This window comes from Mauremys mutica, chromosome 9, assembly GCF_020497125.1.
Source record: "Mauremys mutica isolate MM-2020 ecotype Southern chromosome 9, ASM2049712v1, whole genome shotgun sequence".
Lineage (NCBI taxonomy): Eukaryota > Metazoa > Chordata > Testudines > Geoemydidae > Mauremys > Mauremys mutica.
In genome coordinates this window covers 101,748,309-101,773,069 of record NC_059080.1, presented here as the reverse complement: position 1 = coordinate 101,773,069, position 24,761 = coordinate 101,748,309, and the positions used below count along the sequence as shown (strand labels likewise).

The window sequence follows — 24,761 nt, the reverse complement described above, 5'->3', positions numbered from 1 at the left end:
TGCCACTCATCAGAATGCAGCAGCCCCGCTGTCAAAGCAGCGCTACTGAACTCAGCTCACACGGCGCCTTCAGCAGCTGTTATCGCTTGTTTATCTCAGAGCGGCGGATTTACACTCGAGATGTCTGGTCGCTACCGGGGTCCGGCCGGGGGTGGATCAAGGCAGCCTCAGCCGGAACATTCGATGCTCTCCCCTGAGTCTGCGAGGAGCAAACATGCTTCTTCATCTTTGACCCTCCCGTTCTCCCAGTGAGTCTGGCTCCTTGTGGTTGGATGAGTTCTGGTGTTAAGGGTGACCCAACTTTGGGTCCAAATCACTTGGTTTCCAAATTAGCACTCGGCAGCAGGAGGCGTGTTGTGGTCAGGTGGATAAACAGAGCTGGGAGGGAGCCAGGAGACTTGGGTTCTGCCACTGACTGAAGTCACCATTTTGCAAGTCGTTTAACCTCTCTGTCTTATGAGGCTCAGGAACAAGTATCCATCGTCTCCTTTGTAGAGCTCTGGAGAACCGCTGGGGAGAGGTGCTGCTCCTGACAGCACAAGCTATATCCCCTTCAGCTATCCTGCTCCAGTGACGTTTTCCAGGCCACAAACCCCATGCCCCCTTGAGGCCCACAGAATTTCAAAGTAATCTGAATAACCACTTAGAACCGTCAAGCTTACGAAAGCTGGATCTGCCTACTGCACATTCTTTATTAAATGCAAAGTCCAAAGCTTAGAATCCAAAGGTTTCAGTTCTCAGAAGCACATTTGTGTTGATGATTGATCGCTGCTGGCTGGCATGCCTGGATGACTGTTTGGCTGATGTATCTTTTATTTTTATTCTCACGCCAGATTGTTTCCAAATAATTCTCAGATGCAGCCCCCCACCCCCTACTTCATTGCATGGCAGTGGGGGGATGGGGAGGAGCTGCACCGGGATTGAGGGAGCTGCAAGAGCAGGGAGTACTGCCCTGCACAGCATGCTCTCTCCTTCCCTACAGCCCTGAGCTTCTGGATGGTCCCTTGGCTGCTGGCCAGGTTGGAGAGGTGGGCGAGGAACATGAAGGGGCTGGGTGGGCTGCAGGGTGATGAGGCAAGCACTACCAGGAAGAGTGGGGACAAGTGCAACTGACCTGCTCTGAGCACAGCTTTCCTTGTCATTTTCACATGCCGCCCTACCTGCTCCTACAGGATGCATCTGCACTAGGAGAAGAGGTGCGTTCTTCACCTGAGTGAGCTAACACATGGTAACTAGCATGGGGTGAAATCCCAGGAAAGACGGGGCAGTTTTGGTTTGAACACAAGCTGGCTGGTCCAGGTAAAGACCATGGCAGAGCCATGCCCCCACCGTGCTAGCAGAGAGAGGAGGAGGGCATGGTCAAAACACATGTAGAAGGAACATTTAAGGGCCAGCTTTTTTTAATGAAAAAGGAATACAAGGGGCATTACAGGAACTGCCTATAGGAAGCAAGAAACTTAGGAAGTAGAGTTACCTTCTTCTCCTAAATCCTAATGCAAGCAATAGAGGTAGCTACCTGGCTTGCCTTTATAACAAGGCTGCTCAGTGAGTTTCCCTGCTCAAAGCACTGTGAAAACATTAACTAACTACTCCTCACCCTGCGGGGCAAGTCAGAATCATTCTCCCCCTTTCTTAGGTGGGGAAATTGAGGCACAGACAGGCAAAGTGATTGACCCAAGGCTTCTCAGTGAGTCAGTGTCAGGACTAGAACTCAGCCCTTCTTGGCTGCTAAATTCACTCTTCTAGCCTCTGCTGCCTCAGTCTGGAATGCATTTGTGGGGCCCTTATGTGAGTCTGTACTTTTAGTGCCCGTTGCAAACCATAGTCAATGTTGAGTTTTTCTGCCTGCAAATCCACCTTGATCTCTAGAACGTGGATCACAGGGCCTGCCCCAGAGTGGTGTGCCTTCACTGACCAATCCCTACAAAGTGCTTTGAGATCCTCATATGGAAGGTGCTCTAGCAGCAGCCAGTATCACAGTGAGATTACTTGGATGCTTCATTGCTTGGGGCAGCATTAGTCACCCTTTCAGTTGCAGCTGTTGCTGTGTCCTAAGACCGCAGGTGCATAGCAAAGAAGGTGGAGCGTGAAACAATCGTATCGATCATGCACACTCTGCACTCATTGGTTCATGAGCTGTATCAATACGTGCATATTAAACCAGCTGATGTAACAGGGGAGTAAGGTGCTGGAGAAAATCACCTGTTTTCCCACTGAAAATAAGTAATAAAAGTCACATGTTCACACGACAGGAAGGGAAACGACGCCTGAATTCTTAATAATTTCAGAGGAATCAGAAGTTTCTCCTGCGAGCTGGGAAGTCAAGTGAAACCACTAGGGGGCGCCCCGAAGACTGTACTTTAAATTGAGATCCAGACATGCTCTGCCCTTCATTCAGGTGCTTTCTCAGCCAGCATCACTGACGCCTCTTGCTCCTGGATTATAAAAGAACTGAAAGAAAGGAAAGACTGTTTGTAGGATATTCACATTGCTGTTACTAGTGCTAGGTGGGAAGCAGGCAGATCAGTTGCAGCATTAGGGGTCCTGAGCAGCTCAGTTTAATATCTAGGGACCCTCAGGAGACTTTGAAAGCTATTTGCAAGCGATAGCCTTCTTGGCGCAGAGATGGCCAGCGGAGGTCTGCAGCTGCTGGGATTCGTGCTTGCTTTCATAGGCTGGATCGGCATCATCATCAGCGCAGCGCTGCCCCAGTGGAAAATGTCCTCATATGCTGGGGACAACATTGTGACAGCTCAAGCGATCTACGAGGGCCTGTGGATGTCCTGTGTCATGCAGAGCACTGGGCAGATGCAGTGCAAGGTGTATGACTCCCTGCTCAAACTGGAGGGTAAGTAGCTCCAGGTTGTGAACTGCGCCGTTTCTGTGCTGGTTGGTTCTGTGTTTTCACTCTGGCCAGGGGAAGCATTGCCAGGAGACACAAACGCTTCTTGCATTTTGTTTTCATTGTAGTAGATAAGATTGAGCTGGTGCCACTGAAGGGGCAGATAGGTCTTTCCCTACATAATCGTATGTCTCAGTGGGTCTGAGTCTCTTCTCACACGATTGTAACTACAGAGATGCTTCAGTCAGATTCACAGTGTTACTCCAGGTAAGGTCTTGTCTACATGGGAAAAGTTTTTTTTTTCAGAGGAACTAGTTTTTTTTCAGCATAAGCTGCCTTCAGTCCACGCATGCACATTCTTTTTTCAATTTACCAGGTGTCTTATCCTGCTTTAACTAATCTATTTTGGAAGATGAGGGAAGTGAAGGGAGAATCTGCCACCGTGATTCGCTGCCTTTTCCAATTGGATTTTAATTTTTCATTGTTTGGGTTAGTTGCCAGAAGACCAATGTGTAAAAGAAACAAATACTTGTTTTCAAAAGTATCTAATATGAATCTGTAAAGAGTGTGGAATTGCTGATTCCTTCCTCTTATGAGTAATCCCAGTTTGGGTTTGGTTCTGAGGGGCAAAACAGCCCATTTTCTGCATATTCTACAGGACACCTTGGTTGCTACTGTGACTGCGAGCAGTTCCTTTGGAGTCTAAGCAGTCGCATAGCTCAGGAGAGAGGGCCGGTGGACCTGGGCCTGTGGCCCAGACCTTGACAAAGGAGTCAGAAGCTGGAGGTGGAAAAGCAATAATTAATGAATGAGGTCTGTGAGCTCAGTGAAACATGCCAAGAACAGGGAGATCAGCGCTTTGGGAAACAACTGCTTCAGGGGAAAGTGCAGAAAAACTCAGCAAGGGGGAATTAGTGATAAGCCAAGGTGGGGGAGGAAGGAATTTGAAGATCTGGAGGAATCTGCCCAAGTTTTTCTGCTGTTTATAGTGTTCTTCATACAGGGAGTTTCCTATTTATAGCAATCTAGGAAAAGGAGCTTTAAAAACTCCCTACATCAATTGAATGCTACCAATTCGCTAAGCAGCTAAGATATCGTGCTAGGAGACACACTAAAGGCTGAATCCCTCAGACCTGTAAATCTGGAGCAGCCCCTTACTCTGGATTTACACCCACGTGGCTGAAAATCAGAATCTGACCCTAAAGTTCTTCTAACCGTGAACAGAAAGTTCTGTGTCAGTTACAAATTTCTCCAAGTCAACAGCCTGAGTTTATGTGATGGCAGAGAGGGGTGTGATCCTCTGGGAATGTTCTGATGAAAACAGTTTCTTAATCCTTTCAGATGCAATCACTTCTGGTCATATCCTTGTGTCTGTCTTTACCCCTCCATTGGGGCCTGAGTCAGCAGGGTGCTGAGCCCCTCCTGGGAAGCGCTGAGCACCCTCGGCTCTCAATGAAGTCACATCTACGCTGGAGCTTTGTCAGTTTCACTACCCCCAGTGCAGTAGCTAGATCTATCTACATTTTAAATGTAGACCACAGCTCTCTTGATGAAATACAGGCTGATCCAGGGTCCATCTTTTCAGGAAAAACTCCCACTGACTAAGGGCTTGTCTCTGTTACAGGGGCTGCAGACCCATAGCTACAGCCCCGAAGCTGTGCCACTGAAACCCCACAGCACAGATGCAGCCTACACTAGTGGAAAGGGTTTTTTCCATCAGTATAGGAACACTAGCTCCCCGAACAAGGCCAGCTTTGTCAACGGGAACATTCCTCTGGTGACATAGCTGCGTCTACACTGGGAGTTAGCTGCGCTGACCTATGTTGGTCGGGGTGTGGTTTTTCACACCCCTGACTGACATAGCTACGTTGCCCTAACTTTTTAAGTGTAGACAAACCTGCGAAGACTGTAGCAATGGAAAGGGGGTTTTCTGTCACTGTAGGAGCTCTGCCACCCTGAGTGGCTGTAGCTAGGAGGATGGAAGTATCTTCCATCGGCCCAGCCGCATCTACCCCACGGCTTAGGTCTGCAGAGCTGTGGCCCTCAGGGGTGTGGATTTTTCATACCCCTGAGTGGTTGTAGCTGGGTCGAGCTAAATCTGTAGCATAAACAAGATCTTACACTGAGTTCTACCTCCTTAAGGCCTGAGGGCGGGAGCGAGATTTGTATGGAAAAGAGGGTGAAATGCCACAGCCCCACCCCTTTGATTAGCTGTTTATATAATCGGCTGACAAATGGCCTTGTGTTGTTTTGCTAAAAGATGATACTTTCCAGCCTTTCCCCCTTTATTCAAAATGTTTCCACCCTAAACTTCTCACAGAGGAGGGGGGAAACTGTAGTAATTTGAGTACTTCTCTCTGTTCCCACAACTCAACATCTGCTACAGAAACTAAAATTTAACCAAGTCATTAGTCAGATGTGATTCTTATTGTTTGTGCAGAAAACATTTTCTTAGGACCAGATCCTGCTCCCGTTGAAGTCAATAGAAAACCTTCAGTTGCGACCAAGATCAAAAACAATGAGGAATCCTTGTGGCACCTTAGAGACTAACAAATTTATTCGGGCATAAACTTTCATGGGCTAAAACCCACTTCATCAGATGCATGGAGTGACAGAAAGTAGGCAGGTATAAATACACTGCGCATGAAAAGATGGGAGTTGCCTTACCAAGTGGGAGGTCAGTGCTAACAAGGCCAATTCAATCATGGTGGATGTGGCCCATTCCTATCAGTTGACAAGGAAGGCTCCCGTTGACTTCAGCGGCTTTGGATCTGGCCCTGTAGTACTCCTGACATTCTTTTCCAGCTGTGATTAACCCAGTGAAACCCCATAATAACAATGCCGTCTTGTCATCTCAGTCAGGAGCCCGCATGCAGTTTTCCGCGGAGACTCTATAAAGGGATCATTAGACGTGTTAGTGCAGGTTAATTGGAATCAGTCAGTCACCACCTCGCTCCCTGGGCACTGCCATTGGACATTCAGGCTTGCAATGACCCACCCTAATTACTGGTATCCATCTCCAGTTGTGCACTCAGCTTCCCCCTGCCCTGAGACCTCACTCCGCCCCCACCCCATACTGTGCATATTATACAGTCGTTTACTGCTGTGCATTGTGGGTATAAGTGTTGTCAGTCTGATGTGCAAAGTGGGTGCAATACTAGGCCTCCCCTGGGTGTGGGGCCGTGGAGAATCGAGGCACAGCTACACACCAGCCTTGGGCTGGTGTCACCCAAATCCATTTTCAAATCAATGTTTGTTTTTGCATAGCTGAGGCCTCCGCCCCTTCCTATTTAGCTCCCTGGGGACAGGGGAGGCTAGTGGCATTTGGGGATTTTACAGACTCCTGGAAAGGTTAGATTTCCCTGAAGGAACTAGCCTGGATTTAACCCATCGATTTTGCAGGAGGGTTTAATTCAGAGTACAGGCATCGCCTGACTAATGACTCCTTACAAGCTGAGTGATGACCACAGGATCTGGCCCCAGTTATTTGTAACTAGCTGACAATCACTGCTCTGCAGGCAATGGTTCTTCTGTGACAGTGGGGGACGCTGTGCCGCGGCCCAGGGCTGAGCCCTCAGTGTCGTTCGATCACACGATAAACGTATAACGGGCGGCCCTACAGGCCATACTGCAGGGAAACTCCTCTTGACCCCCAGAGTCCTTTCCGTCACTGGGATTTTCTCCTGAATGAGGACAGCAGGATCGAGCCATGAGGTCCTTTTACCTGCTTAGTGCATGCTGGACTTTGTAAGCACATTCTCTGCTGGAGAAGGGAGAGTGCACTTTCTCCCCTCCCCCACACACAGGCCAGCCTGTGGCTGAAGATGAGCTTGGCAATGAACGTCGCTGAGCAGCCCCTGAGCTGTTCCAACCCGTAGCCCCCATGGGTCGCCGTGCCCAGTCCCCAGTGAGAGAGAAAGTGCTTGTCTGCTGCAAAGATGGCGCTATAGAATTCAAGGGCCGAAGCCGCCTCTCGCCTGTGGCAGTTTTATTCTCAAGTAGCCCCGTTGCCTTCGATGGAGGCACATGGGTCCGAGCTGGGAGAATCAGCCCAGAGCATCAATGAAGTGGGATTCCTGGCACCATCACCTGCCAGTTCTTGGCCCCATCTACGCACTCTCTCGCTCCTCCTCCTGGGTCTTGTCAGGACTGTTCCCGTCCAAGCCATTCATCACCCTGCGGGGTGTTGCCGCTGGGAAAGGCGCCGCACTTCAGGCAAGTGGAGACTCGGCTGCTGCTTGATCGCCAAAGCCGTGTGGATTCCCTGCCCCATCCCAGAAAACAAACAAGGGCTCGGATGCTTTCCGGGGCCAGCCGCGTTATTCCTGTGCAAACTCCTCTCTTCTGTCATCCCCAGCATCCCCGCTGAGGCTGTTCCCTGGTGGGCCGTGGAGAGGGAAAGTTTTCACTCTCAGGTCACAAGTGCGGCACCATGATACTTGACTGGGGGAGCTCCGCACTGAGCCTAGGACTAGCAGCAGAAGCAGCCGGGTTCTAATCGTAGCTCTGCCACCAGCGTGCTGGATGGAGTCAGACAAGCCACCCACCTCTCTGTTATCTTTAGCTCTGGAATAAGCAGGTGCAGCTCAATGGGATTTGTGCTTTCCTGTGGTTTGGGCTGAATTTGCCCCGGGGTGTCTCATTCCCCCCTGTCTGTAGAATGGGGATAGCGTGGTTGCTGTGGGGACTGGTTAACGTTTACACGTTGTGTTGGGAAGATGAAGAGCCAGACGGAAACCACCGAGACCGCCCGTGGGAGGCGCGGCTGCTGCTGCAGAGTGGATTGAAATCTCTGTCACAAGGCATTGGCTTGACAGCAGAACCTGCCCTCGGAGCCGTCTCCTACGTTGCTGTAGAGGTCACGTGCTCAGTTTTCTTCAGCCTGCAGGTGGGGAACAGTTTCCAGGTTTTATGGAGGAAATGTCTCTCCTGAATTGCCACCAAGCCAGGCGAGTGTTTGGCCTCAGAAAAGGGCCAGTGTGGATGGGCTGGTTCAGGAGGGAGGCTTTCTCTGATGCTGTCACTGAGCGATTACAGCAGGGAGTCCTGCCTTCTCCCCTGCTTCAGGACAGGCACAGTATAAAGCAGCGCACGCTGATCACTGTCCTTACCTCTGTCTGTATCGAACGCACCTTGTGGCACTGCCAGCCTTCACCTCTCAATCGCTAACTAGCCCCCATGATCTCCACACCCTTCTGTAGAGCACAATGTCAAATTTAGGAATGGACTTTTCAGGGGTTGAAGGGGCGGCTGGCTCCGTGGCCTTTCACTTCTGGCTCACTCGCTCAGTTTTGGCCCAGGTCAGCGTGAGCAGACGTTGCTCACCTGTCAGACATCTCTTCATCTGGTGACCTTTGTGGTTGCTAGTGGACAGGTGTCTGCATCGCATCGCTTCTCGGGCTTTTGGCTGAGACAAAGTGTAGTCACAACAAAAACCACCATCATTAATCATTCCTTTTTCAGCAACTGGAGTCCAAAACTATATGTGCCCTGGATATTTAAGTACCTCATCATTACTAGAGGTGGTATTCTGCTGACTGGAGTTGTCAGGTTATGCACTCACATCCGGTGGGGGCAGCCTGGGTAAGGCTCCCACTGCTACCACCAAAAGTTTGTATGATCTGAGACAGAGAATTTCATTTGCCTGTGTTGCCAGTCTGGGTCCTTTATCAAAGATCCTTTTGATTGGAGTCCTTTTGATTCAGCACCCATCCCTTTTACCTGGGTGAATCATTCTTAGTGTTAGATATTTATTCAGCATAAGATAAAAGCCCTCTTTTTTTTTAACCTGCTTGCCTCTGAGGATCCTCCCTTTAGACTGACCTTGTCACAAGGAGAGACTTTTATCTAATCTTAAAGCTGGGGGTTGTTTTTCCTAAGCATCCCTTGAAAGGCATAAGAAAAGTAAGGGAGAAAGTTCATCGTCACCAGCACTGGTACAGTGGCACGACAGCCAGGCAGGTAAGATGGCTTCACTGAGTGAATCATTCTGGAAGCTCTGGCTTCTGTCGAACCCCAGTGGGAAGTGAACGCTCCTGACTGAGCTGTTTGGAATAGCTTGAGCAACATGTGTCCCACACTTCATGGGCTGTTTGTGACTCCTGGGCAGTTACTTGTTCTCATGGGAACGGGGAGCAGTGTAGCACTTGTCAGTTTCACCTGTACTCTGCCATCCCTTGGCTGCATAAGCCTTGTATGGCCTGGTAGCAGGGAAATGTCCAGTCAGTGTCAGAAAAATATTCTAGCTAAAAATGTGTAGACACATCAGCTGATCAGCAACCCATCAAGGATTGGATTTGCTCGTGTGGAGAACCAGCACAATATAAATGTGTGTGCGCACACAGACCTCTAAAGGAAATATGCTTTAAAAGTGTAGGGTTTACAAAAATAGCGGCAGTAACTTTCCCAACATAGCTTTTATTTAACATGTGGCATAAACAAAATCCAGGCTGAAATGTGAAGGTATAAAAGAAATCCCACACTTACTCTAGCAAAAGCTTTCTGCTAGCTCACAACTTCATATGATTATTTCTATGCCAGCCCGAGAGCCATGGAAAAATCTTATCTAGAACTTTGATGAAATTGTACATCATGTAGTTCATATGTCCAACGACCATAGACCAAATCAAATTTCCTGAAGCAGAGAGTTAGCATATTTTGTAAAGGATGTTGCTTTTCACATTTTAATTTCAGCGAGAGCTCCTCTAACACTTGCACAAAGTAACACTATTTTAAAGGTAACCCTTTCCAGCAGTTGTCTTAAGACCCAGTCGTACAATCACTATCACCCATCACTAGGAAATGTTTGCAGAGCTGCTTTGTTATTACTAAACAGCAACAAGAGCCTTTCACTTTTGAGTAAACAATGGATAGTAGGGACCAAATACTGGTGCAATCTGATGGCTGTGGTTGGTGTCAGTCCAATTCTTGGTGGACAGCTGGGTAGGGTGACCAGATGTCCCGATTTTAAAGGGACAGTCCTGATATCCAGGGCTTTTTCTTATATAGGTGCCTATTACCCTCCACCCCCATCCTGATTTTTCACACTTGCTATCTGGTCACCCTACAGCTGGGTAAGGTCAATGTTTTCAGACATGGATGTCTGTGGTTTGGCTCCTAAATCCTCAGCTGGGCTCTTAAATAAAAGTGGCCTGTTTTTCAGAGGTTCTGAGCAGCTGCACCTCCCTTGACTTCAGTGGAACTATTTGCATGAGCAAGGGATGGAGAGACAATCCCTTATTTCTCTAGTAAACAGAACATTTGTCCTAAAAGACCAGTCATCACGGACTGTCGCTGGCCTCTAACCTCTCAAGTGTGTGCAGATTTAGATAATCCTGTACTGAGCCATCACCTTGGTTACACGGGAGCTACACACCCGTGTGGTAATTAACCACTATCAATGCACTCGGCAAAAGGGAGGAAGGCACAATCACAGACAGTGACAGGTAGAGAAACAGAACCTGAAGCCTTGTGTTGAGGAGGGGTTGAATGGCAAGTGGGTGCCATCACAGTCAGACCACATCTCTTTCAGCTGTTACTGTTGCCCCGGTTATTCCTTCCCACTGAGCACCTGAGTTTGAATTCTATCCCCACACACGGGTCGTTGTACTTTTTAAAAAAATGTCATTTTGTTGTTTTCGGCCCATGCTTCTAACCTCATCAAGTTTCTCGGTGTTGTTTTCCCATCATCCTTGGCAGTAGCAACTCCTTCTAGTTTAGAGTCATCTGGAAGCTCCATTGGTAATACTACTGCCCCTTCGACCGGGAAGATGTTAAATAAGGGTAGATCTAACACTGATCCATCTGGTACCCAGCCAGTTAACTCCCCCCAACATCAGCTATTGCTGTATATTGTTGCCCTTTGCAATGTCCAAGGCAATTTTGGATTTTTTTTCAAGGTTTGGGGAGCTTCAGCTAAACTACAAATAAATGCAATCTATCTGACTAGGCTGAGCTACCAAACGGGCCCATGGGAGTAAAAACTTTGCAGATGCAGAGATGCTAGAGAATTGCCCGGATTCACCACAAGGAAGATGGTCCATGTGGACTCCGTTTTGAACCTCAGCTAAAATGAGCAGATTTTGCAGAGAAGGAGATGGGGAACAAACGGTTTAACCATTTCAAGTCAGTAGAGCAAACTGAAACAAAGGGAGCGTGTACCTGAGAAATTCTCCATGGAAAGAACTGGAGACAATGGCTCGAAGGTCTTTGTGGGTAAGATTCTGCCCATTGGTGGGGGGAGGGGGCATTGAAATAGAGGGGAAAGCCCTTTCCTGGGCACATGGTGGAACTCCATGAAATAACCGCAGGACACTTTGGCAGGAGGGATCTGAGGGGAGGAGAACAGACCCCTACAGTATTGATATTCACAGACAAACACAAGGGAACAAAAAACCTCAACCCACCTTCCTGTTTGCTCTCTCGCTCTCCCTCTTTCTCTCTCTCACATACTAAGACAGAGCTAACACTGTAAATGCTGTTCAGAACAAAATAATAATAAAGCTAAGAAAAAGCAAGTTTTTAGTTCAAAAATCCTAAATGTTGAAAAGACAAAAACATTAAAGGTTCCAACGTGAACCTTAACTCTGACCCTCACCAGCAGCTTTTCCCATGGAGCTCTGTCAGATTCATGGGCAAGTGTCAAATAGAAAACTCGTCGGGAATACAAAAGGGTCCGTTCAGCCAAACAATCCTGAACCTAGTCCCAGCAGCCACCTTCTTTACTAAGTGCCTCTCTCCTCTCTTTCTGCCAAGCGAGGGTGGCTGTGTGGTCTAGGGGAATGAACAGCTGACTAGGCATCAGCAGCCTCTGGCATCTAACCCCAGGTTCTGTTACTGATTTTTTGTGTGGCTTTGGAAAATCTTGTGATTTCTCTGTTTCCCCATCTATGAAATTTGGATGGTGATCCTTGTTTACCAGTTCTGCAGGGGTCTCATGAGGGTAATCAGCTAAGGTTTGCAGAAGTAAATGCTGTATCTGTGGTTAGTACTAAAATTGTCTTCCGTGTCTTCTAAAGTCATTTTAATTCCTCTCTGGCAAATACCTCCCCCTGTTACTTATTTCCTCTATTTATTACCCCCTGTGTCCAGTAACTGAGCTTTTACTCCTAGTTGCCCAATATTTAGATTACGTCCCACAGTTCTGAACCTCTTGCAAAACTCTTCCATCGCTTCCAAAACCTCTCTCCCTTTAGGGCCATCTCTTTCACAATCAGAATGAGCCTAAATTATGCCTAATAGACTTGACATATGGTCACAGTACATCTGATAAACAACCTTTCCTCACGTACAAAGAAAATCAAAAGAGTTTATATGTCAGCTATTGGCCATTGCAAAGCTGCTGACATGTTGCAAAATTTAGCATGAAACACATGTGGGGTCTTGGATACTATTGCAGAATGAGTATCCTAATGCAAGCTGATTTTTGTGTCAGTCTTTTCTAAGCTATAGACAAATATTAGTTTAAAAAAGATTCAATATAACTTGACAAATATAAAAAAGTAACCAAGAGAAACAGTGTTACAAAATATTCTTTTGGATTGAAATCACCCATGCTTGATCACTGAGCCTGATGATGAATTTTTCTGCTTCTTTAATAGCATAATATACATTTAAAGCCTGATTCTGATTTCAGTTACACCCATGACATTCCATTGATGTCATTGGAGTCACCCTGGACCGACACTGCTGTAAGCGAGAGGAGACTTTCATCCTTAGCTTGCAAGCCACGACCAATGGTGACACAAAGGAAACTCACCTGTGGTGCTTTGATGGGCATTTTCCATTTTAAGGAAAGTCAGGGAAACTCCACCACTCGGAAAGTGAAAATCCCCTAAGAGGCTGGAGATTTTTTTTCTTGGGCAGGGTGTGTCGGTTCCCACTGATCTGGATCTGTTTGTTTTTTCACTGCACGGCACAACCTACTCCTACACCATTAAGAAGTTGAACATTTACATAGAGACTGGTCCTGACTTGCCTTAAAAAATTGGTGCCTTTCTGTCCTCTTGAAACAATAGTGAGCCCTTGTTGCTGATGGGCTATTTAGGGCCAACTCTCCCTGGCTTTTAAGGAAAGCATCTTCCAAAGACTCTATAAAAAGACAAAGGGAAGACCCAGGATGTCTGGGAAAGGGATCAGTGTAATGATGATTAAAGAGCATCTGGAATCCGAAAATAAATGGTATCAAAATAGCACCTTCTTCCTCAATAGATCTGCTCCTGGTGTGTTTTTAGCGGCTGCAGGTGCAGACTAAGGGCTTTCTGATGGGAAACTCCATCCACCAGATTTGGACACTTGCCCTGTAGGGGCTATGATGGGCTAGGAGAGAATCCTCCTGCTGCAGGAGCAGCATGAAGCTATGGAGCATTGGGATATTACAGTGAAGAGCATGGTTTAGGAATCTACATAGAACGGATGTGGGTTTGCTGCCACTCTGGCCAATGCCAGGGACCTCCAGAGCTAAGAGCATGAGTCCCTACAGCTGAGACAAAGAGCCAGGCTCTCCATCTGGGTGTGTAGCAGACTCATAACCTCTGTAGATCTGGCACAGGGTGGAGTGTGTCACATACTGGCCAGTGGGTTATATAAATGGCCCTATTCTGGTCCCCTCTCACAAGTGTCAGCATAGCAGGTGGCTTTATTCAGCTTTTGAGCATTAGATCTCTTATGCCTTGAGCCATCCACGCTCCGAAAACTCTTTTCCATGTAAGTGCGTGTAGACCATGATCAAGTCACCTCTCATCCTTCTCTTGGATAAACCAAATAGATTAAGCTCCATACGGCTCACAGTCAGGCAGGTTTTCCAGATCTCAAACTATTCTTCTAGCTCTTTTCTGAAAACTTTTCAGCATCCTTTTCTGAGTGTAGACACCAGAACGGGACACAGTATTCCAATAATGATCCCACAAATGCTGAATACAGAAGTAATATCTCCTCACTGCTCCTCCTTGATATTCCCCTGCTTATGCATCAAAGCATCTTATTTGGCCTCTTAGCTACAGAATCACACCGGGAGCCCATGTTCCTTCAATTACCTACCCTTACATCTGCTCTGTGTCACGGCAGCATTCCCCATCTTGTGTGACCTATATTCTTTGTTCCTATATCTCGCACTTGGCTGTATTTAAATGTATGTTGTTCAGATGAGCCCACCTTACCACGTGATACAGATAGGTCAGTACAGCTGACCTGTACCTATAATTATTTACCATTCCTCCAATTTTTATGTCATCTTTATATTTAACAGAAATGATTTTATATTTTTATAGTCATTTTTCTTACAACAGCCACTCTGATCCCATGGTTGTGAATGCAGATGAAAACCTAGATGATTAGATTAGATAGACCCACGCTTTAGATGCTGGAATGTATAACACCTGGTGCCTTTGCATTTGGATTCCTGTAATATTTGCATTATTACACAAATACAGGACAATGCAGCAGAGCCTACCCAGAAAATATAAATGATGTTTCAACAATAGTATTTTCTTGATTTCTGGAGAGCAGAGACATTGTGTTATAAGTAGAGCTGGTTGGAAAACAGAGTTTCCATCCTGAGAAAAATTGTGAGATTTTCGTTCTTTTCATTCTGAACTGGCGTGAAAAGCCAAAAATTTCAATTTTTTTCATAAAGTAAAATTCGGGGGGGAAAAATTGTTTGGGATTTTTTTCCTTTAGAAAAAATCAGTATTGACCCTTTTAAAAAATATAAAATAAAGTAAATTCCTAAGTGAAATATCTAAACATTTCATTCCAAAAATGTCAAGATGGGGCATTGCAACATTTTCAATTTTTTTCCTAACAAAATGTTGAAATCAACACAGTGTCGTGAAAATATTTGGTTTTGCCAAAACAGCATTTTCCAATGAAAAATTGTTTTGACAAAACTGATTTTTTTCACAGAATTTTCAGATCAGCTCTAATGAAAAGGGCATTTGACATCATTGGAGCCTAAGAAGAGCAACAGTCAGTCCTGGATTAACATGCACAAGGGAACGTCTAGCGTGCACCTTCAGTATCTACATGGGCAGGACATTGGTCCATGTTGGAATTCATATCCCCGCCCCTCAGTGTGTGTGGCTGCACCATATAAACAAGCTGTGAGACACCTAGAGGTCTGATTTTCAAAAGTGCTGAACACTAAAGAGTTCCCACTGACTGCAGTTAAGCGTGTTAAGCATGTGTTTAAAGGTTTTGCCAGATTGGAGCCTAAAACCAACTTCTGCCCTTTGATAACTAGCTAATGTATTCTTTTTAAATTGGAATTAAAATGGTTAGGGAACAAAAGTTGTTGAAGATCAAATCCTGCAAGGAGCTGAGCTCTCTGAACTGCAGTTGACTTCAGAAGAAGTTTTGTGTGGTTCACCATTTTATATGATTGACTTGATGCATGACAGTCCTTCATAGAGTTTAAGGCCAGAAAGTTGTGCCTAACAGAGGCCATAGAATTTCACCATTACGTCTATATTAAGCCCAATAACTTGTGTTTCAACTTGTACCTTGGGTTCTTCAACACACTGATAACCTCATGGTAACTCTAACCCAACACAATGCTACGTTTGTCCTTGTAGGCAGTCTGCAGGCTACCCGGGCACTGATGGTTGCTGGCATACTCCTGGGACTCATTGCCATATTCGTTGCTGTGACTGGCATGAAATGCATGAAATGCATGGAGGATGATGAGGTGAAGAAGATGAGAATGGCTGTCTTTGGGGGCGTGATCTTCCTTATTGCAGGTTGGTAACATTTCAAAGAGCAAACACGCCTATAGGTGCCCATTTCTGGATAGGATTTATTTTGCAATCGGGTATTCTGGGTGAGAGGAGAGTATAAAATGCTTTTACCTGTTAGTTGTGCTGGAACATCTGGAAATAATTGTTGCCTTCACTTATTAACCCTTTGGAAACTGCAGACACACATTGTGTGTCCTAGGGCCAGTCATTCATTTGGTTGGTCTTTTCCAAAATTTCCATTGTTCATAGGATTACACTAACTAGCTGGACTCGCCCTGTTCTCTAGTGTCCTGGCATGCTGTGCCATGGGTTGGAAAGTCCCAGGAGTGCTGAGATGCCAGGTTTTTGCCACCAAAGGGACCAGATTGCAGCTGTCCCCGGTCCAAGGGTGCTGAATTAACCAAAGTATGTCCATGGCACTGGCCCCCCCACCCATATCTCCCATCCAGTGCTGGCCTGTGGCTTCAAGCCACAATTTGGCTTTGAGTTGTGGGTGCTCAGCATCTCTCAGGATTGCAGTTCCTCAATGTACTAATCTTTGCTGAGACCATGTCACTTCTTTGGAGGCTTCCCTATTGACTAACCAGCCATTCAATTGTCTGAATTTCACTGGCAGGTTTTGCTGTCTTGGTGGCCACATCCTGGTATGGACATCGAGTGGCTCGGGACTTCTACAACCCTTTCACCCCCGTCAACACCAGGTAATGGCCAGTCTTGCATAATGACACTGTACCATAAGGCAAATGAGCATTGCAGTGCAGGGCTTGACCCATCTCAGTCAATGGGAATTTTGCCATTGATTTCGGCGGGAACAAGAGTGGGCTATCGTGATTATTGGTGCCCTGACAGGGTTTGCTTGAAGGAGTTTTGGGTGATTGTCCTATGACTCGTGTGAGAAGGGTTAAATCTGACTAATGCAACTGGAGCCGCGTGACTGGATCTTGACGCCCCCGCAGATCCTGTCGCAAGAGCAGGGCCTAGAGCTGCGTGTTGGCATCAGCCGTAATTTCTGTGACTCTCATAAAAGGTTGTGGGGCCCAGCTGCTCACTGCCTTGCACTGTGACACCTATGCAAAGTGAGGGTGAAATGCTACCCAACTGGAATGAGAGCGCAGTTCCCTCGCTCTGCACGGCTACCCATGTCAACACACGGGTCAATGGCAAACCAAGCCCTTGGTCTCTCTCACTCCAGTTGTTTGAAACCATGGTTTCTCATCTCTTGCTGTACCACAAACCCCTTTTGCATGCCAGGACCCTCCTCTCACCTAGCTGGGATCTAGCCAGAACCCATTGAGCAGCACGGGAAGGCCAGGCATGAGCCCAGTATGTGAACAAATAGTGAAATAGCATGAAATGATTTTAAGCGATTTTTTTTTGTAAAATAAGGAGTATTGTTTTCATTTTTCTCACAATTTTTAATTTAAATGTTCTTAATTTTAAATTTAAAACAACTTTTAATGGTGATTAAATGGTGTGTCCCTTCATATTAAGCTAAAATTATGGGATTTTACAATTTTTTGCCATGAAAGAAATATATTCAGTGTGGCTCTTACGCGAGCTCTTCGGCTGTAGCTCTCCAAGTGCTTTATGATGTAGAGTCAGTATCATTGCCCCAATTTACAAATGGGGAAACTGAGGAAAGAACAGTGACATGCCCAGGGTTGCACAGCAGGTGAAGGGCAGAGTCAGTGCTAGCATTTTGGCTTCTAGCACATAAACGTCAGAATGATGAGTCTTGAGAACGACTCTCTCCATAGTCCAACAATGCCACGCAGAAGCTTTTCGCCTTTGATGTGCATTTCAGTGATGCTTATAACCTCGCAGCTGCCAATTATTTCTAACGTGCGTCCATAGGTTCTGCAAATTGATGTTTTAAGCTACTTTGCTGTACACCATATTTTCTAGGCAGAGAGGAGGTGATCTGGATTCTTTTAATCCGTTTTCCTGTGCCAAACAAATGTCCAAACTGAGTGATGAACCGGAAGAGGCAAGATTGGTGATCTGTGTTAACAATGAAATGTACCTCATTCACAAAGTCTTGTGATAAATTGCACTTTGAAATCATACAACAGGGTCAATTTTATGTCTATATTTTCACCACAAAACCCTGTCTCCACGCCAGCAATTTTACTTTTTTAACTCTATTTTGAGCTGGTTAGTATTTGAAAAAAGAGAGTCAGATACAGATTTTGCCATTGTGCCAAATACACCACTGGGGTAAAATAGTGCCCTGTTAGTGGGATTGCATGGGTCAAAGCGAAAGAAGAATTTAAATCAGTGTCATTACACTGTCTTCTGTCTTCTTTACTTTTATCTTTTGGTTAAACCTTGCAGAATTGGACGGTATGCCATTCCTGTGAGTTAACTGTGACAAGTAATTATTATTATTTGTATGGTTGTAGTGCCTGGACACCCTAGTATTGGGCCAGGACTCTACGGTGCTAGGTGCAGTACAAACACAATGAATATTTGTAATTCAGAGGGAGTAGTGCCTAGTGGTTAGAGCACAGGCCAGTGAAAGAAGCATCTGGCATTCTATTCCTAGCTCCATCACTGTGTTTGCTGTGTGATCCTCTCTCTGCGCCCCGGTTTGTCCATCTGTAAAATGGGAGAAATAACCCAATGTAGCTGTGAAGCTTAAAAAATGAATGTTTAGGAAACACTTTGAGATCCTCAGATGAAAGGCACTAACAAAGAGCAACATACTTATTACTCCACACATGGGACCAACAATAAGCCATTCTATAAACATATTGCTTTTATATTGTGTGTGTGTGGGGGGGTGTCACTAACCCCTCCCATACCGATGGCATCTTTGTTTCCAGAGGAATCAGTAAAAGCTAGTTGGAAAATTTTCAACAACAAAAAAATCCATGAAAAAGAGAAACAAAATGTGTCCTGATTCCACCCCACACCCACCCCCTGCCGCCATTTCCCAACCTGCTTTAGAATTAACGTAACTCAAAAGGGAGAAATCAGAGAGGCTAAATAAACAGCACCCCCTGGGCCCTAACAAAGTAAATCAAATATTGTGCATAGATAAATTACAGGATGATTTGGGGTGATATAAAGATTTATCATCACCTGTTTGGAAGACCTTCATATCTCATCTCTTACGAAATAAATTGCTACATTGTAATGGTCCAAGCATGAGGGTATTTCCATTGCAAACAGAACGGTTTTGAGCCATTACTATGAAACACTCTTGCACTTTGTCCGTAAGATGTGGTTCTGCTACTTATGGCTCCTAGGTTCGGTTGCTGACTTGCGCCTGCTGTGTTTTTTCATTTATTTGATTCTACTTAAACTCCATCTTAGCACATGCTATTATATAACCCCTACCTGCTCTATAGTGCTTTAAATAGAACACCGCCTCATGAGTGTTTCTCCCTGAATTGCCATTGGGTAGCAAAAGGACATCCCTAGAATATCGAGGGTGGCTGACAGCTTGAGCCCTGATGGATGAAATCGCTGCAGTGTGACTTTCACAGACGTTCTAGTCATGGGGGAAAACCCATAAATCCAGTAGGGACCTCGGGACTCAAAATTAGTTCACAGAGCTGCCAACTCTCATGGTTTCAAGTCTCCTGATAGTTGGTGTTTTTCTTAAAGCCCAAGCTCCTGGGGGCATGTGATTAGGTGAGAATCTTCACTTTCTTTATAAAAAGAGTAAGTTTCTAGCCCTTGTGGGAGCAAAGAAAGGCTTGAAACTGTGAGCCAGGTGTGACCTACAGGCGCAGGAACCAGAAGGCAAGGAAAAGGAGCTCAACATATTTTCTATTTTTAAATTCCATGATTTTTTTAAGCCAATCTTGTGATTTTGGGGGGCCTGACTCCATATTTTTAGGACTGGCAATGTTGCTCTACTGAACAAGGATTGTGCTGCGTGTTGGTTGGCTCTCTGGCCAGAGTTCATTGTGGGTCTTTTTGCCTCTGATCCTAGGATTTTTTTATATTTATTACTATTTATTATTTCTCCCCAGATTTGAATTTGGACAGGCCCTCTTCATTGGCTGGGCAGCTGCTTCTCTCACTATTTTGGGAGGCGCCTTCCTCTGCTGCTCCTGTCCACGAAGAGAAACTTCCTACCCGCCCACCCGTGCCTACCCAAAGAGTGCCCCCTCAGCAGGAAAGGATTATGTATAATCGAGATGGGGGAGGAGCCACCTGGGTCAGCACCGAAGCTCATTAAAGAGAGGATGCGGAGACCAGCTCGGAGCGGAGTTCGGACCTTCTGCATGCTGCCTTCCTTTTATTACAGCAAACGTGTATATTTTTATAATCCTCTTCATTACTGGACATGAATCCTCCTTTCTCTCCCATCCCAAAGAGGAAGACTAGCCTTGTTCATAGATATCCTCATTGGAAGGGTGCAGCCTTCAAGCTTGTGTTAATCTTGATCCGGCAGCTCATTGGGAGAAAGAGGGAAAGTGGTACTTTTTTCAGACAAATATTTGTGCTTTATATAAAAAAAACAATTAGATGGTAACAGTTCAGCCCCTTGACTCCATTAAGCTGGAGTCCAGTGTGGTGTATATATTTTTTTTCTATACAAAGTGATAGAAGTAGTGTTAGAAGACAGAGCCCGACCTAGGGGAAAGACCTGACCCACAGTACCTGTTCTAAGAGGGTCTAATAAGGTCTTATGGTTTTGCTATGGCTTCCTATTTTATCCTCTCTCTTGTATGGACAGATCAGCACACCAAAGATTGTAGAATCACAAAACTTAGCAAACCCCAAAGTTGTACTGCAGATTTTTCCTGATGTTATTTACCCTAAATCTGACTTTGCTCAGTTTTACCCCTTACTCTTACCCATTGCTACGACACACAAACACACACAGATGTGCGCACATGCACACACACACATGCCAGTGAACACCACCTTAAACAATTCCTCTACTCCTTGAAGTTTGCTCCTTTCAGATATTAGTTACCAGTTATTCTAGCCAATCCACCACCCACATCCTTAGTCATCTCTGAGCTGAGTTGTACGTTCTTTTCTCAGAATCCATCTCCTTCGCTTTTTTGTCATTTTCTTCTCTAAAGTTCCCTGTCCCCAAACTGTGAGTTCTGGGAGTGAGGTGGCAAGAACTATTCACTGTATTCCAGGTATGTTCTCTCCAGTGTTGCACAGAGGGATTAACACCTCAGCAATCTATGATGTGATGCCTCTGCAGATGCAGCACACGATGGTACTGATTTGCGTTTCAGTGCCACCCTGCAAGCGCCAATCCAAGCTGCTGTCCTCTATCACCTGTAGGCTTCCTTCAGCATGGCTGCTTTCTGAGTAGTCTGCTTTCTGTTTCCTTCAGTTTAATTGTCTGCCAACTAGTCCCCAGCTGGATTAATTCGCACATTTCTAGGTTGGTTAATTCATTTTGAAAGTCTTGCTCTTACTCCTAACCTCTCTGGATTGCTTTCTGTTACTTCTCTGGCCTTGCTGCTGTTTGCAACTCTCCCTGATTTAGCATCCCCCGACCCCCCCCCCGACCCCCGTCAATGAATTAGCATGTGGCTCGCCTCTTCTTCCAAGTCATTCATAAATATGTCGAACCAAACTGAGCCCAGGGCCAGTCCCTGAGAGGTTCCCCGGGGAAAGCTCCCACAGACATACACCTTGCTCAGGACACTGCCATTTTTACCCTGGATTGTTTTCCTCTAGACGGATCCAGACCATATCCCAAGTCCCAAAGTTTTGAATCCAAGCTCACCAAAGAGAGGTCCAGAAGCCTGATGTCCAGGCAGCCATTACAAGCAGGCATCATCTGAGGAAAGCAACGCCTGGGAAAAGCTTCATTCGCCTTCTCTGAAGCAGTTGGTGCTGGCCACTGTCCGAGCCACGATACGGGACTAGGCGGCCCTGCTCTGCTCCAGCCTGGCAGGTCCCGTGTTCCCCAAAGGGCCAAAGCAATTCAGTCTGAAACACAAACTCAGTCTGAAAGGAAAGAAGCCGGTGGCTTCTAAATACCGGCTAATCATTTGGCATGTGTTCAGGGCAGTCAAATTGCTTGACATCCTGGTGTGAATAGGGGCAGCCCCGGGGTTGAAATATGTAAGACGTATTGGTAGGATGTTTGATCGTGTTGACCTGACCGCCAGCTGTACGCCAAGGAACACTGCAATAATACAGCTCATCCCTCAACTCCAGGTTTAAGTCAGTGCTGGGCCCAGTCCTGCAACCCACCCGCACTTACAACTTCCAGGGGAGTCGTGTGGCTGCCTGAGAAGTCCCTGGTTTGACAAGTCAGCAGCCCAGGCTGGGTCTGTCAGCAGCAGAGCTCAGTTCTTGTGTATTCAGGTCTGACCCAGTGCAGGGGAAACAGACTTTTCCATGGGGAACTTGTATAAAGTGTTAAACAATGTTTTCAATAAATGGATTTTTTTTTTAAAGAAAACAAAATTGCATCATTCGTTTTTACCACAGAGCAATAACCATGGGGGGCGGAGTGGGGGCGTGGAAAAGAGAGAGAAGCAGAGATCAGGCCCAGGGGATTTGGGCTGACTGAATGAGGCCCGTTGTACTACAATGTGTCACTGAGTGGCTGAGGCCGGTTGAATGAGGCAGGCAGATGGAGAGTGCAAGGGACTCTCTTACCACCGCTGTGGTCTCCTTGGGTCTGTCTACACTGCATACTAAGCCCGGACTTCGACTCAGGTTTGACCTCCAGCCCCCCTTTCCATCCACACGCAGATCAGTCTGACTCAAGTCAGGAAGCTCTTAGCACCTGGGTCCTAGGACCCTGGTCAGCGGTGAGTCCGCGCCCAAGCCCTGTTCTGACTCGGGTCCAAACCCTGTCATTTTGCAGTGTGGGCGCGTGTCAAGCCGCAGAGCCAAGCCAGAGAGTGTGTGGAGTGCAGTATGGACGTGTTAGACAGCTGTGAGACCCAGGTCCAGCCGTTCTCAGCCCAGTGGGGATGCTCACGCACGGGCTTGGGAACGCCAAGTCCGGAGGCCCAGGTCCTAGAGGCCCTGCTTTACAATGCAGAGTAGACAGACCCTATAAAGGCCTGGTGCAATGGCAATCAACGCCCTGGGGGCAGAGTGCGCCCCAGAAGGGGCAGGAAGAAGAAGCAGTTCGATGCACACTGGCACACAGGGCGTAACCAGCAGGAGTGGGGAAGGGAAGGGGCACAGCATTCCTGCACAGTCGGGAGCCTGTGGGTCTGCTCCCACTGCCCTCATCGTCAGGCTACAAGAAGAGCCAGTGGCAGTGCAAGGTCTATGCTTTAGAGGCACCACTGAACCCAGAGGTGCTGGAGACCATCCAGTCCATATCCTCCTTTCTGATCACCTGCCACCTGCTTTCTCACCACTAGCTCCGCTCTGGGCAGGCCAGTTTATATTTCCTCTGCAGCATCTGGCACTGGCCACTGTTGCACCAAGCCAGACGGATGGTTGAGCCCTTCTATTATGATGTACTTGGCTCATGGGATTGCCTCGAGGCCAGGCCCCGGGGTGCTAGGTGCTGGACTGCTGCAGCAGTGCCAGGGCCTCTCCGATCAGTGCCATGCTTGGAGTATTTCCCAGTGTCTCGAGTTCGGGAGCTCAGTGGTTGGGCTCTGACATGTCCGGAGCCCTTGCACTCCACACCCCTTGCTGTGCTTTTACTGGGTTAATCTGCTTCTTCTATAAGAGCAGAGCTGGCAGACTTGGTCTCCGGTGTTACGATCTCTGGTGCGGGAAAGTCCATCCGTGGCCGAGGCTGCGGTGACGGCAAATGGCCGCAGCCTTCTCTCCTTCTGGGACTCCTCAGGCGCCGAGTTCCCTTGGAGCCAGGGCCAGCTCCAGACCCCAGCTTGCCAAGCGCGCGCTTGGGGCGGCATTTTGCCGGGAGGGCAGCAGGCGGCTCCGGCGGACCTTCCGCAGTCATGCCTGCGGGAGGTCCACCGGAGCCGCGGGACCAGCGCACCCTCCACAGGCACGTCTGCAAGAGGTCCCCTGGAGCCGCGGGACCGGCGACCGGCAGCACCCCCCGCGGCGTGCCGCCGTGCTTGGGGTGGCCAAATTCCTAGAGCCGCCCCTGCTTGGAGCCCCGTCTTTCCTCCTGCTCTGTCAGACGCCCTCCCAGAGGCAGCAACGTTAACCCTTTCTGCTCCTGCTCAAGGCCAGAACAGGCGCCCTGGCTGCGTCACTGGCCCTAATGAATCTGTCCTGATGTTTTTCTAGCCATAATAGGCCATGGAAACTAAGAGGCAGCAGGAGAATCTGAGCTTATTTAATTTGCATCAAGGTTTTTTTCTCCCCTTTACTTTTTCAGGGCTATATAATGGGAGGCAAACTCTGTGCTTGGTGTTGTGTTCCTCGCTGTCAGTAGAGAAGCTGTCTCCTGTGCTCCCTTTCTTCTCCCTGACTATTCACTTAGTGCAGGAAACAAAGGGAATAAAGCTAATTAGGGACGTGTAACGCAGGCAAAGCAAACCAGACAGGCATGCTGTTGGCTGAACTAGCTTAAGCTGCCTGGAGCAGACTGTTTCCTTGGCACAGTTCGGGGTCCGGGGTTTCAGCCTGTCAATTAGTCAAGGCTTTCATTGAGATTAATTTTTTCCCATGTTCTCTCCCCCTTCAAGGACTTTTCGAGCTCTGCTGAAGTTTCCTGTGAGGACAAGAGCCTCTCCAAGTTCTTGGCAAAACGGCAAACAAATCTCCCATGTGCACACCGGGCTGAACTTGTTGATGCTTGCACAAAGGGTCAGGCATGGCTGTGCACTTCCAACAAGATGTCGGATTGTGTTGCAAGAGTGGAGAGGAGGGAATTCGGCCATGACCTCTCTGCCTGCTATGACTTCACATGATCAAACCATTCTGCCCATCCTGCAGCTCTAGGCCCAGCTAGGAGTGGTTGTAAAGTTTTGTGTGATGTTTGCTGCTCAGCCTGATATCTACCTAGAGTGAAGTATGAACTCCTTTCTCAGGACCACATTATGATATCATAGCTGTGTAAATTGAGAGTATCTCCATGGAAACCAGTGGAGTTACACTGTTGTGGCAGAGGTGGGCATGAGATCCCTGTCAAATCAGGACATCTTTTCCTTTCTCATGGATCTTAGCTGGGGCATATCTCCCATTCCTCCTCACCTTCTATGCAAAAGGAAACTTCCACCCCTTGCTCCCATAATTCCCTCCACAAACACACAAAGGTCACATCTGGACATATTTTCCATGTGTCTTTCCCCACCCCCACTTTC

At 47.1% G+C, this 24,761-nt stretch overlaps 1 protein-coding gene across 1 annotated transcript; it reads left to right on the top strand.

Moving 5' to 3' along the window:
* Positions 1 to 2,410: 2,410 nt before the first annotated feature.
* On the top strand, positions 2,411 to 21,956 carry CLDN1 (claudin 1). The gene is made up of 4 exons (XM_045029030.1): positions 2,411 to 2,848; positions 15,412 to 15,576; positions 16,190 to 16,274; positions 19,557 to 21,956. Exons 1-4 carry the CDS (start codon positions 2,626 to 2,628, stop codon positions 19,717 to 19,719), a joined length of 636 nt encoding a protein of 211 aa, XP_044884965.1. The 5' UTR covers positions 2,411 to 2,625; the 3' UTR covers positions 19,720 to 21,956.
* The last annotated feature ends 2,805 nt before the right edge of the window (positions 21,957 to 24,761 follow it).